This window comes from Meriones unguiculatus, chromosome 4, assembly GCF_030254825.1.
Source record: "Meriones unguiculatus strain TT.TT164.6M chromosome 4, Bangor_MerUng_6.1, whole genome shotgun sequence".
NCBI lineage: Eukaryota > Metazoa > Chordata > Mammalia > Rodentia > Muridae > Meriones > Meriones unguiculatus.
In genome coordinates this window covers 75,757,846-75,772,540 of record NC_083352.1, presented here as the reverse complement: position 1 = coordinate 75,772,540, position 14,695 = coordinate 75,757,846, and the positions used below count along the sequence as shown (strand labels likewise).

The 14,695-nt window shown below is 39.6% G+C and overlaps 1 protein-coding gene across 1 annotated transcript; it reads left to right on the top strand.

Annotated features, from left to right (window-relative positions):
- Positions 1–770: 770 nt before the first annotated feature.
- Positions 771–1,706, top strand: LOC110543044 (olfactory receptor 4K1). The gene has a single exon (XM_021629492.1). The coding sequence runs from the start codon at positions 771–773 to the stop codon at positions 1,704–1,706; it is 936 nt and encodes a 311-aa protein (XP_021485167.1).
- The last annotated feature ends 12,989 nt before the right edge of the window (positions 1,707–14,695 follow it).

Sequence of the window (14,695 nt, the reverse complement as noted above, 5' to 3'; positions counted from 1 at the left end):
TTCCATGCCCACCACAATTTTCTAGTTAAGCTTCTTTTTATTTGATCATTGTTACACAACACACACACACACACACACACACACACACAAATGCACACGTGTGTGTATTTGTCCAAAAGTTAGGTTAGTATTTTACATTTTGCAATGGCAACATTTTCTTGATTTTAGAAAAGAAGATTAAAAATTAATAAACTCTTTTTGTTTTCTGGTTATGTTTTTCTCTAGCACACACTACAATATTTATTTCATTTTTAGTTATTGTTACCAAACTTCTTAGTTATTGTTACCAAAGTCTTCTGAAGGATACATCATTACACGCATACATATGTTAACCAAATTGGTAAAACAAGGCAAAAACCTTAAGATAAAATTAGTAAGTTGCATTGCCTGGTAATTTTGTTCTCTAGTACACACTACAATATATATTTTATTTTTAGTTATTGTTGCCAAACTTTTTTAGTTATTGTTATCAAAGTCTTCTGAAGTATTCATCATTACACTTATACGTATGTTAGCCAAAATGTTAAAACAAAGCAAAAACCTTAAGATAAAATCAATAATTTTCCTGTCCTACTTATATTATTTATATCTTATTATAATTATTTCTCACATTATATTCCATTTTCTATATGTATAATTTAATTAAGTAGATACACTTGAAAGTTCACCATGACTTTGAGAATTAAGTGTTACAAGTTAAGTTAAGTATTACAAGGCAAGTGATGGCAGTATTTTCTTGGTTTTTACTTAGGTGACTTTACACTGGCTACATGGCTCACAGTAATGAATCCACCATATCTGAATTTGTGCTTCTGGGACTTTCTAATTCTTGGGGACTTCAGCTTGTACTTTTTACCATCTTTTTTGTCATCTATGTGACATCAGTCTTGGGCAATGTCATGATTATTGTCATCATTTTCTCTGACTCACATTTGAACTCTCCTATGTACTTCTTGATCAGTAACCTTTCATTCATTGATATTTGCCAATCTAACTTTGCCACCCCCAAGATGCTTGCAGACTTTTTTGTTGAGCACAAAACTATTTCCTTTGAGGGTTGCATGGCCCAGATATTTCTTCTTCATAGCTTTGTTGGGAGTGAAATGATGCTACTTGTAGCTATGGGATATGACAGATTTGTAGCAATATGTAAGCCACTGCACTACAATTTAATTATGAATCGGAGGGTATGTATAATTTTTGTGTCTATTTCCTGGGCAGTAGGTATTCTTCATTCTGTGAGCCACTTGGCATTTACAGTGAATCTGCCATTCTGTGGTCCCAATGAGGTGGATAGCTTTTTCTGTGACCTTCCCTTGGTGATAAAGCTGGCTTGCATGGACACATACAGAATGGAAATTTTGACTTTAGCTAACAGTGGCATGATATCACTGAGCTGTTTCCTGGCTCTAATTATCTCCTATATCATCATTTTAGTCACTGTGCAGCGTCAGTCCTCTAGTGGATCATCCAAAGCACTTTCTACGTTAACTGCCCACATCACAGTAGTGATTCTTTTCTTTGGGCCATGTATTTATTTCTACATATGGCCTTTTAGTAGACTATCTGTGGATAAGTTCTTTTCTGTTTTCTATATCATTTGTACACCATTACTGAACCCTATTATATATTCTCTGAGAAATGAAGATGTTAAATCAGCCTTGAGAAAACTGAGAAACCGCCATGTAAATCCTGGGAAAAACTAAAGATCTACATGAAACAGCATCTTATTGACTAAGAATGAAGAGCCTCCAGGGTTTTCTAGAATTATGCAAACCATGGTATTTGTGATGCAAATGATAAGTTATAAAGATGACCTTTGTTCTAAATGCAAGGTAATTGCATAAAACAAGTTTTTGAGTAAAATTAAACATGAGAAAATTTTTCACCGTTCATAATTCTAAAGTATACATTTTCTTAAAAATGGTTAGTGACATTTGAAATAATATATTTTATATAGTTCTGAAATTAGGACCATGTATTAGTCTGAGGTCTCTAGAGAAACAGAACTGATGAAAAATGTACAATATTTATTAGAGTACGTTGTCGTGGTTGTCTCCCAAAGGAAACATCCAGGAAGCCAATAATTGTTTATTCTAAGAGCCTGATGTCTTAGTTACACTTGAGCACACCACGATCCAGAAGAAATAGGCTTTAATAACAGTGAAGGAATGGACTTCCCAATGAGAGTGAGGGCAAGCAACAAATGTTTTATTCTTTCTATGTCCTGGATAGGCTGTCACTAGAAGATGTGGAACAGATTGGAGGTGGATCTTCCCACCTTAAAAATTCATGTTTAGGTTGGAGCCTCTCTCCTCAAATGGTTAAATTAATTTAAAATGTAAAAAAGAAAAAGACTTCACAAGTTTACCAAATAATTTATATACCTCAGGTTTCTTTAATTCCAGTTGTATTCAAGTTGACAACCAAAAACAGTCATCACAAGTTCACCATTTGTCTACTTCCCACACAATCAAATCTCATGTCATGCTTAATTTCCAAATCAAACAATAACCACATTATATGTCCAATGCAATTTAACTATCCCATGTAAAATCACAAACATATTATATGTTTAAGTAGCTCATAATTATACCAAACACGATGTAAGTACGCTAACCTGTAATTTTAGAATAGGTAGCAATGTACCTTGAGGTATACTTTAGTATCTTAAAATTTAAATATGGTAACCACAGATGTTTTAACTGATTTACAGTACATGATAAAGCAATTGAGGAAAGAAACACCTTCTTAACAAAATATGATAGAAACATAGAAATTATATTAATTTCTAAAACAGGTCATGAGATTCAGCTGATATTTATAGCTACATACCTGTAAGTATCTATTCTGTACTTTCTCAGCAAGTATCTGAGAAAGGTACCATCAGCAAGTACCTTGGGGGGGTCTTTCTTTCTTTCTTTCTTTCTTTCTTTCTTTCTTTCTTTCTTTCTTTCTTTCCTTCTTTCCTTCTTCCTTCCTTCCTTTCTTCCTTCCTTCCTTCCTTCCTTTCTTCCTTCCTTCCTTCCTTCCTTCCTTCCTTCCTTCCTTCCTTCCTTCTTTCTTTCTTCCTTTCTTTCTTCCTTCCTTTCTTTCTTCCTGACAGGGTGACCCAATACTTTATTTCTGAAGAGTCTGGACTCTTTGTTATTCTACTTGGAGTCAGTTATTTTAGTTTCCCATTGACATTAATGACGGGATTAACACTTCATATTACAGGATTTAGAGCACTAAAAGATGCTCTAAGGGTCCTGTACTACAGACATAATTCTTCCTGCCTACACTGTGGAGAAGACATCCCAATTTCTCCTTGGCAACCTGTATAAATCACCCTCTTAACATTGTTATTCCTTTCTTAACCTGTTGGCTGAAGGACATCAGAAACCGAACCTGACATGGTGAAGTTTGAGCTTTTAGTTCAACAAAACATTTTTTGTCTCCTGGCAGGAGGGCTCTTCTCTCTGGAACCAAAGCTTCTAGGCCAGCAGAACCTAAGGCCATGGAAATAGGAAATAAAAATTTTCCTAGGGATTACTAGGGGTGATATTGAGTGGAATAATCCATTCTGTACTTCTTCATGCCTGGACCCTTGGATACTGGTACTAGGAATAACCATACCATATATTGGATGCTGGTCTAAAGCCTTCTGAAGAACCCTGCCCAACAGCCCTCCAGACTGCTGTCAACTAATTGGCTCTGTAATTATCTTTTCAAAAGGCCATTCCATTGTTCCACTGGGTCAGCTGATTCCAGATGGTGGGGAACATGGTAAGAGCAGTGGATTCTATGATTGTGAGTACACTATTTGCACTTCTCTGACTGTGAAGTGAGTTTCTTGGGCAGAAGTGATATGGTGCGAGATAGCACGATGGTGCATAAGGCATTCTGTAAGTCCACAAATGGTAGTTTTGGCAGAAGCATTAAGTGCAGTAAAGCCAAATACTGTAATAAAACTAAGGATTTATACCAACAGTTGTCTTTTTCATGAAGGAAGTGATCCAATGCAGTCAAACTGCCACCAGATCCCTGGTTTGTCACCCTGGATAAATAAGACATATCAGATCTGAAGCACTTGTCTCTGGTATTGGCAGATCTGGGACTCAGCAGCAGCTGTAGCCATATCTGACTTCGTGAATGGAAGTCCATATATAGAGGCAATGTATATCCTCCATCTCTGCCACTAAGAGCCACATTGTTAATGGTCCATTGAGCTACAGATCATCCTATATATCTGATTATTGAACTACTCCTCTGATGAGGGAGCAGAGCGCTTCTATGCACATTTACATGGGACACAAGTATCTTCATTTCCTTAACTAATTTGGAGAAATCTATTTACACATCTCTTCCCTAGATAACATTCTCACAAATTTTCTAATCATCCTCTTTCAAAGTCTCTTCCCATTCAGAAAATCCAGTAGATAAAGCCCAACAATAAATGAATGCTCACAACTGGCCTTTTCACTTTTTAAACAAAATGAATGACCCTGTGTATAACCTGAAGTTATGTCCAGTATAAAAATATTCTCTCAATCAGTGTCTTTCAGGTTTATCTCAGAAAGGGGTTGTAATTCACCAGCAGTCCACTTATAGATGGTGCTTTCATACAGTATAAAACCACTTGTAAACCAGACCTGAGTCTTCTCTTCCTCAGTCAGATGAGCATAGGGCATACCCCACGAGTCTATAGGTAAATTCCTGGGAGCAGAAGGCATTAGAAAAGGAGGAGAAGCCATAGGTATTTGGAATACTTCTTCATGTAACTTGCTTGTGCCCTCAAGGACTTTTCAGACACCATCACACATAGACCATTTTCATTTGATAGTGGACTGCTGCTTTGCACTTCCTACTTTATGATCTGTTCAGCTAGATATTATACAGCTCATGATGAGCATCTCAGGTTGCATAGTAAGTTGATGCTCCATTGTTAAGTGTTCAGTTTCCACTAAGAACTATATATTCAAAAGAAGAATTGTCTGCAGATGATGATAGACCTTGTTCCAAATCCCAATTGTTCCCTTTGTTATTCACATATACAGGAGTTCCAAAGGCTTCAATAGCTTCACTGTCTGCCAATGACACCTCAAGTACCGTTGTGTCTGCTGGATCATATTGTCCAAGTGGTAGAGCATCCTGCATAAACAGCCTGGGCCTATTGATGAGCCTTTGCCTATTTTAGGCCCCACTCATAGGTAGCAGCTTTCCAATTCATTTTGTATATGAGCCAGTGTAACACACGCAAAAGAGGAATGCGCTTCCTCAGAATCTATATAGCCCTACTAAACATTTTATTTCTTTTTTGGTGGTGTGAGGACCCAGGTACAGTAATTTATTCTTTACCTTAGAAGGAGTATCTCTGTATGCCCCACACCACTGGACTTCTAAAAATATCACTGAGGCAGTAGATCTTTGAAATTTGGTTGGATTTATTCCTCTGATATGTATAGGTGTTGCAAACAAGTCTAAAATAATTGCTACCTCCTGCTCTGCTCACTTGGTCAATCATATTATGTTGGTCATTATGTTGGTCAATCAACATAATGTCATTGACACAGTGGGCCAGTGTGATATTTTAAAAAAGAGACAGATAATCAAAAACATATCAAATTAAGTCATGACACTGGGATGAACAGTTAAAATATCTTTGAGGTAAAACTGTTAAGGTATATTGATGGTTCTGCCAACTAAAAGCAAATTGCTTCCAGTGGTCCCTGAAGACAGGTACCAAAAATGCATTTGACAGATCAGTAACTGCATACTTTGTACCACAATATGTGTTAATCTGCTCAAGTAAGCACATCTGCAACAGCGACTTCAGTCAGAGCTTTTGGTTACCTGAGTTTTCAATAGTCAAATGTGATTTTTCATGACATTGTGTCTTCTGGAGAGTTAAGGGGAAATGTGTTGGGAACTTCAACACCTGAAACTTTCAAGTCCTTGAAGAGTGACACTAATTACTGCTATTCATCCTAGGTTCACCATTCCTTTGGTTCAACATTTTCCCTGGTAGAGGCAAGTCCAATGGCTTTCATTTTGCTTTTCTAACTATAATAGCCCTCACTATACAAGTCAGGAAACCATACTGGGAATTCTCCTTACTTCTCCATGTATCTATTCCAAATATACATTCTGGAAATAGGGAAAGCAGAGACTGTCTGACATGGACTTTCCTGCCAGCTTTTGATCACTTCCTCCTTGTGGGACTGCTTTTCCAGGCCACAGGAAAAGAGGATGTGCTTAGTCCTGATACAGCTTGAGCTGGGAAAGGGGGGCTCCCCTTTTCTGAGGGATTGGGGAGGGAGACTAGGAGGGGAAAGAGGGAGAGTGGGTTTAGAAGGCAAGGAGGATGAGGTTACAATCAGGATGTAACGTGAATTAAAAATAAATTAATTAAAACAAAATTAAAAATTAAAAAATAAATAAAACAACAAAACAAAAAACACTACCTCAGACTCCCTTATCAAGAACTTCCTGAAGCCTGGCAGCCTGCAGGAGCAGCAGTGTATCAATATTCCTGCCCTGGATTCCTTAGCTCATCATATGATTTTAGGTCATCATTACATTAGTCTGAAGAAAACGCACCCACAGCCAACTCCACCCATCAACTCAGACTGTTCAGCTGGTGTGAACCATGATGGGAGGAGGGAGTGGCTGGTCACAATACCTGCTCAGGGCCCAGCATCTTCCAGCAGGGAAGATAATGTTATTCCAGTGCATTTATGAAGTCCATTATGAAGCCAGGGTATTTACGAAAGCCATTTACATTTCTTGTAGTGGGATGTGTTTAATTCTTATCTACCTGGCATTTTATAAAGTCAGCATGAAAAACTGAGACCATCAGAGGAGGGAAAAAAAAGAGAAGTGATCTATGGTTATAACAATGTCATTAAAAGTTTTTATTTTAATATTTTTTAAATTTTTATATTGTATTTTCATAATTATCAACCTACCTCTCACCTGTCTAACTCCTCCCAATACCTCTTACTTTCCTTCAAATGCATGACCTCATCTCTTAAAATTATTCCTGAAGGAGTTTCTTAGTAACTATTGGAGCATCCATCTGTGTTTGGATGTAGAAGGCCTGCACCCATTCTGACGTGTTTACGAACACAAACAAATATTTATATCTTCAAGCCTGGATCCTTTGTGGGATCTCCATTTCCCCCTTTTATGTATTTCCAAATTTGGAAGATAATACCAGGATCTGAGGAGTTCAGCAGTTTTTGTGTCCCTTAGGTGGGTGGCTTGGTGTAGATCTATATAAGAAGTCACGTTCCTAGACTTGTAGGAAGGACAAGTCTGCCATCCAGCAGCATCTACTGTCCTTGATTATTCTCTAGGGCAGTTATTGTTTTGCCCAGACAAGCATGGATCAGGGTGTGTTCTGGGCTTTCAGGTAAGCTGGGCTCCAAGGCTCTCAAGACTTGGAGAGTCCCTACTGGTTCTAAGGCTACCACCCTATTGAATAAGCAGGTAGGTTTTAATGAGACTAAAATTTCTTCTATATTTTTAAATTTTTTTCTGCTGAAGTTAGCGATTACCATGGTGAAAGCATATTGGCTGTCAGCATATATGGTGATAGATTTGTCTTTTCACCAATGGAGAGCTTGAGTTAAAGCTCAAACCTCATCTCATTGAACTGAGGTTAGTCCATTGCTTAAATACTGTGCCCATATCATCTTATCTTGGGTCACCATGACTGCCCTTGCACATCCAATTCTGTTTTGGATGAAACTTCTCCTACTTGTGAACAATACCTCCTCTGTTGTCACCAACAGCACATCACTCACTTGAATCAAGTCAGTCCCCTTAGGATAATCATGAGGAGATTTTGGGGTTGGGGACTGGTTGTTCATTGTTCCACAGGAGACTGGCAAGGTTGAGGGCTGATGTATTGTGGAACCAAATGGGGCATTGATCCAGAAGCAAAGCTTGGAATTGGGTCACTAGATCATTAGACATCCATCTCTTAGATGCTCCTCTGAAGAAGGAAGGCCTCAACAGAGTGTGGAGCTGTCTGGAACAGTTCTTGTCCTGACGTTAATTTCTCTGCTTCTTTTACCAGCTGAGAGGTGGCAGCTATGGCACTTATACATGCTATCCATCTATCTGCAACTGGGTTAAGTCTCTTAAACAAATATGCATCCGTTTTGTTGTTGTTTGTTTTGAAGTCCAGGGTCTCCTTGGGCAATACCTCATCTACATAGAAGTGGAATGGCTTACTAATGTCTCAGAGGTTCATGGCTAGATCAGACACCAGGTTTCTTTCAAGATGAGGGAGGGAGGGTGGAGTTAGGAGGGAATGATGGAGGATCCTACAGCTGGGATATAAAGTGAATAAACTGTAATTAACATAAAAAATTAAAATGAAAATGAAAAAAAAAAGATTCTTAGGGCTCATTGCTTAGTCTTACTCCATTCCAAAGCCTCCATAGCACCAGTGCTGGAATAGAGGGAATTGACCATCTCTGTAAATCCCATAGCTTCCATATTCAACCACCCCAGAAATTCCTGTTTTTTTTTTTTTTTTTCCTATGAGGGAGCAGGGACTTGCAGATTGGGTGAAATACAGTCTTAGGAAAGCAACTGATTTCCTTTCTCTATGTTGTAGCCCAAGTATGTGAACTAAGGGATACATAAAAGGGCCTTCATGGCTGTGACTCTTTACCCCAAGGTTTGGACAATTTCTAGAAGGTCTTTTGTTGTATTTCTATAACTCTTCAGTGGTGGAAGCTATGAGGATGTCATTTACATACTAGAGCATGGTGCTTTGTGGATTTTAATCTAAATTCCAAAAGATCTGTGTTCAGAGTTTCATCCAACAATGTTGCAGAGTTTTTGATCCCTTTATTCTGCTCTGTTCCCCACATTTCCTTTTATTGAGGCCAGCTTTTTTTTTTTTTTTTTTACATAGCTGCAGCCATCTTTGTATTTAGCTTCCATTTTGTTTATAAAGTGACATAAAGTTCAAAATTGTAAACTTTTCAACTTTGTTTCCTAGAAGCAGTTATTCATGGCTGGCACTAACAGATCCTGCTAGAGGGTTGAGCTGACCTTATGTTGTACTATGATTCAATAATTTTATAGCTCATGTTTTATTATCCATTTACTTGGCTACACTCTGGTTGCACCCTTCTTATCAACATGCCTGGCTACACTTTGGATGTACTCTAGAAGACCCTAAGCCCTGACTCACTTACCTCAGTTTAAAAGTTAGCTGGTAATACTTTGTCTACTTAGCCCAAAACGTAATATTGCTTTGTACAGATAACCAAAATGTTTTACTGTCCTATGCATGTCTTTTGCATTTGCTTCTTTCTATAAAAATCCTACGTGAGAACAAGTGGATGTCACAGTTAGGCTCCTGAGTTTCTTTCTGTGTCCCTGGTCATGGCCAGTCTTGGGATGTAACATTCAATAAACCATCCATATCTGACTGAGACCAGAGTCTGAGTGGTATGTGCGGTTACTCTTTGACTATAACACTCCTTTCTGTTTCAGTTAGGGCAGTTATTACCACACCAGAGTCTCTGTTCCTGTTCGTCTTTGGCTGACTCTCAGCGGTTGTAACTTCCTGGGCAATTTACAGAAGTTGAGACTTAGCCCTTCAAACCACTCTCTAGAGCTTTCTCCTAATGTCTAGGACAGCATGAAAAAGGCAATATTAGTGTCTTGCTGGTTTGGGGGGTGGTGGTGCAAGGCATCTGGGCCCATGGTGGTAAATATGCAATTTGTTTTACAAAGCCTTTCCAGAAAGCCTGTAAGCTATTCATTAGGTTCTTGTGTAAATCGACCTACTTTGGATAAGTTGATGGGTTTTCTGGCTGCCACTTTTAATGCTCCCAATCATGCATAGTGAAAAGTACCCACAACCACCCACTTCACTGATATTAGTATCCGAACTGGATTGAGTGGACAGAGAGGTTCCCTTGGTCTGGACATCTGCATTCAGCTGTGTCCCACTGTCTAGCTTCCAAGCCAACTTCCTACTTTCCAGCCAGATTTGGACTCACTTCTTGGCTGTAAACAGGGTGATCAGGAGCTGTTGGCAATCCTCACAAGTCAGGTAGTGTAATGTTTATGTGCATACATATATGTATATATGTATGTACATGAATATGTATATGTATGTGTATGTGTTTATGTGTGTAGAGCATGAAGCTTCTCCTGAAAGTCTGTGTGTTCATGTGCTTCCATTTGTGTGTGTGTGTGTGTGTTTGTATGGAGGGTGGAGGGGTGTTGTCTTCCAAATACACAAGTCACTGGTAGTGAAGGAGACATTTAACCATGAGCAAGGAAGAAACTGGACCTATACTCTAATCCCACCCCTCCACACTACTTGAGGAACTACTTTCCTGAGTAAAACCATCTCCCTTGAACGAGAGAGGACAGGAGCAGTATGTGTGCATGTGAGTGTGTGTTTAGGAAATACTTTTCCTCCCTGTGTGCACTTTGGTTAGATGGCAGAGGACCCTCAGATAACAGGCTGGCTTTCTCCCTACTTCTACAGAGAGAGGAAGACCAGGAACTCAAGACCTCCAGCAGGAGTCAACAGTCTAAACAAGGCAGAAGTGAGGACTTCAGAACAGGAGGTGGGAAGGTCAATTTCCTCCAACCAGCCTGAGAGAATAGGATTCAGGTCCCCAACAAGGAGGCAGAGATATTTAGCTAAGGGAGGGTGGTCTCCCACCACAGAAAGCTATTGGTGCAAGAAATACAGGGAAACTGTTTGCTATGTCCAGGAGCCTCCATGCACCACCATGGCAACAGCAGCATCTGGCTTCCAGCAGCACAACCACAGTTGATGTGGAAGGAGGTAAGACTCAGGGAAGTCCTGTGCTGTCTTCGCCTGTGTCTAGCTTGTTCTCTCTTCAACCTGTCTGTAAAACTCCTCCAGGTAAAAGCTGCCTTTGAATTCCACAAACTGAACTGAGACCAACTCAACTCAGTGAACCAACCCAACTGTCTGAACAGAACTCAGAGATCTGCCTGCCTCTGTCTCCGAAGTGCCGGAATTAATCTGTACCACCACTCCTGAATCTAAGCTGTCTTTGCTTGAACCTGTTCTTTATGAGGCTTGTTTGAAGTCAGAGACCTACTTTCCCCTGTCTCTTGGGATTAAAGGCATGTCTGTATGCCAGCCATGTGTAGAAGGTTTTAGGAAATGATCTCTTTTCTGAGCAGCCATGTTCTTAATTTAAATTCCTCTGTAGAGGAACTGATATCACTGTAATGGATTGAAGTTAGCAAATGGTTTATGTAGAAGGACAGCAGTTAGAGTGCCTTTGAAGGAGGTCAAGCCAAGTGGCCTGGTAAATCTAAATAGATGACAAAGCCTCTAAACGTAAATGAAGAGGAAATAACTCTGTAACCTTGTGGGAAACATTAAGAGTCAAAGATAAGAAGGTTGTTGTTTTTTTTTTTTTTTACATAAAGTTTAGGATAATTCAATATAAAGTTAAATATACAGAATAACATAAGGTTAAATGTAATTATACAACTTGCTATATCATGAACTAGAGTTCTATAAAAGAATAAGGTAAATGTTATTTTGTTGTTGGTGGTGTGTTTATTTATTTAGTTTAAATTTATTTTTTATAATTTATTCACTTTACATTCTGGTTATAGCCCCCTCCCCTTTATCCTTCTGGTCTCACAATCCTTCCCTCTTACCTCCAATCCTGCTCACCTATTCCTTGGAAAGAGGGAGCTCTCCTACCCAGCCATCTGGCCCATGCTTATCAAGTCTTATTAGGACTGCCTGAATTCTCTTTCTCTGTGGCCTGTCAAGGACCTCCACCAGGGAAAAGTGATTAAACAGCAGACAACAGACTCCATGTCAGAGACAGCATCTGTTCCCCTTACTAAGAAGCTCAGATGGAGAACAAGCTGCCTATGGGATACATCTGAACAGGTTCTTGGTCCTCTCCATGCCTGGTCCTTTGTTGGTGCTTCAGTCTATGCAGGACCTCATGGGCCCAGATTTGTTGGCTGCATTGGCATTATTTATGGGGCTCCTGTCCCCTCCTGGACATTCTATCTCCTGACTCTTCCATAAGACTCCCTGTGCTCTGCCCAAAGCTTAGCTGTTGGTGTTAGCATCTGCTTCAATCCCCTGCTGGGTGGAGTCTTTCAGAGGACATCTATGGTAGGCTCCCATCTTTTCCCCTGTCTTCAATGGCTTCTGGGGTCTATTCTATTTGTTCGTCTGAATGAGAATTAAATATTCCCTCTAGGATCCTACTTGTTAAACTTTTTTAGGTCCATGTATTGAAGTATGGTTATCCTCTGTGGCCAATATTCACTTAAGAGTGAGTATATACCCTATGCGTCTTTCTGGTTCTGGGTTACATCCCTCAGGATGATTTTTTCTACTTCTCTACATGTACCTGAAAATATCATGATTTCCTTGTTTTTAATATCTGGGTAGTATTCCATTGTGTGAATGTACCACAATTTCTGTATCCATTCTTCAGCTGAGGGACATCTAGGTTGTTTCAGGATTCTGGCTATTATGACTAAAGCTGCTATGAACATAGTTGAGCAACTGTCCTTTCTGTATGGTGGAGCACCTTTCAAGTGGATATTCAGTGGTGGTATAGCTGGGCTTTGAGGCAGAGCTACTCACAATTTTCTGAGAAAGCGACAGACTGATTTGCAAAGTGTTTGTAAAAGTTTACACTCCCACCAGAAATGGAGGAGTATTCCCTTTTTCCACATCCTCACTAGCATGTGCTGTCACTTGAGTTTTAGATCTTGGACATTCTGATGGATGTAAGAGGGAATCTAGAGTCATTTCAATTTGTGTTTTCTCTGAACTAAGGACATTGAGCATTTCTTTAAGTGTTTCTCTGCCATTTGATATTCCTCTATAGAGAATTCTCTGTATAGCTATATACTCCATTTTAACTGTATTATTTGATTTGTTGCCTTTTAAATTCTTGAGTTCTTTATATATTCTGGATATTAGCCCTCTGTCAAATATAGGGTTGGTGAAGATCCTTTCCAAGTCTGTAGTCTGTTGTTTTGTTCTGATGACAGTGTCCTTTGCTTTACAGAAGTATTTCAGTTTCATGAGGTCCCATTTATTGATTGTTGATCTTAGAGTGTGTGCTGTTGATATTCTGTTCAGAAAGTAGTCTCCTGTGCCAATGAGGTCAAGGTTCTACCTTACTTTTTCTTCTAATAGAGGTCCTTCTAACAGAGTTCCTTCCCTGAGACACACATGTTAGTACAAACCTTCCAAAAACTCTTCTGCGATCTTCACGTATGTGTGCATGTGCACCTATATGAAACTACAGCAACATTTAAATGTGACTCAGAAATCCATGGCAAAAACTACTGTCAAGCAGTCCTGAAGATGTTGTGTCTTACTGTTAAACAATGAAATGCTGAAGTGCTTCTTCTACACTCAGAAATCTGGCAGTGTGGCTGTTCTCATGGAGGCCATGGTGCTCATCAACACCACAGAGAACACAAGAGGTTCATGTACTGCACAGTGCAGTCCCCAAGGTGGGGCAAGGTCTCTACTTATGGAGAAGCTACCAGGAAGAAAGCCTGGATTAGGGGTCACTACTCAGAGCAAGGAGGACACTACTTCATGACTATATAGTCAAATGATTGGCTAGGGGTTTGCCTCAGCTCTCGCACCCCAACTCAGCCCATTGGGTGTCTTTGTGTTCTCTCATTGACTTGATTGTAAACGGGTCCTCTTCTGTGAGCTGCATATGTCCATGACCTAGACACCACACAGACACTCCTAGGTTAACTGAATTCCTAGTGGTCACTGCTGCCAACATATTCATGGGCAATGTGTCTCCAGGGCTTAGAGACACTGACACCCACCTGGAGCTTCCTGATGTGTCCTTTTGGCCAAAGAATTGAGTTGAAGGCCCATTTTTGACTTTGGGCTTTTCACTGAAGTTATTGTTTTTACCCCAAGGAATAAATGTCATACCATAGCTGGGTCTAGAATTCTTCTTATCCTTAAACACATGTCAGAAATTGGTCGGAGTATTGTATGTTCACTGCTCTACTACAAATTACATGATTTTCCCTGACATTACTGGACATCATTTAGTAAAATAACACACTATAGTCAACAATAGCCATGTTATTCACAATAAGCTACTGATAGATCACATCATTCTATAGATAGGCGTAATATAATCTTGCTACCAGCACACCTGAACAAGATCAGGAAAGTAGCTCAGTTCTGCTCAGGAGGCACCTTAAACCCAAGAATCATGCAAGATAGAGACTGTCATACTGGAGCAGCATATGCTGAGCTGCATGTCTGAGAAAAACAGCACTAAACAGGCTCAGGCATTAACAGAAACCTGAATTTCCTTGGGAAGAGAGATAGCAACTGAATCCTGGCTCTCTATGGGAGCATGTTATACAACACTTCAGTGAAGGTTCTGATCATTCCTGAAGCAGAGGCATCTGCCTGGAATTCTTTAACCTATTCTATGCTAGGCAAGTTACTCTGCAACTGAGCTATGCATATGGTCCTACCCACACAGTGACTTTTTTTCTTTCTTCAAACACCATCTCACTATGTAAGTCACCAATCAGGCTTTAGTGTCATTGGTGGAGAGGGAACACCACACTCAGCCTGAGGACTTTTTCTCTTGGTGCCTCCACTGTTTCAGTTTCTTCTGCCAACAGTTCATCACACTGTTGCCAGCACCAT

Excerpts from the sequence above, each read along its gene's own strand:
- LOC110543044 (XM_021629492.1), top strand. The coding sequence starts at position 771 with ATGGCTCACAGTAATGAATCCACCATATCTGAATTTGTGCTTCTGGGA.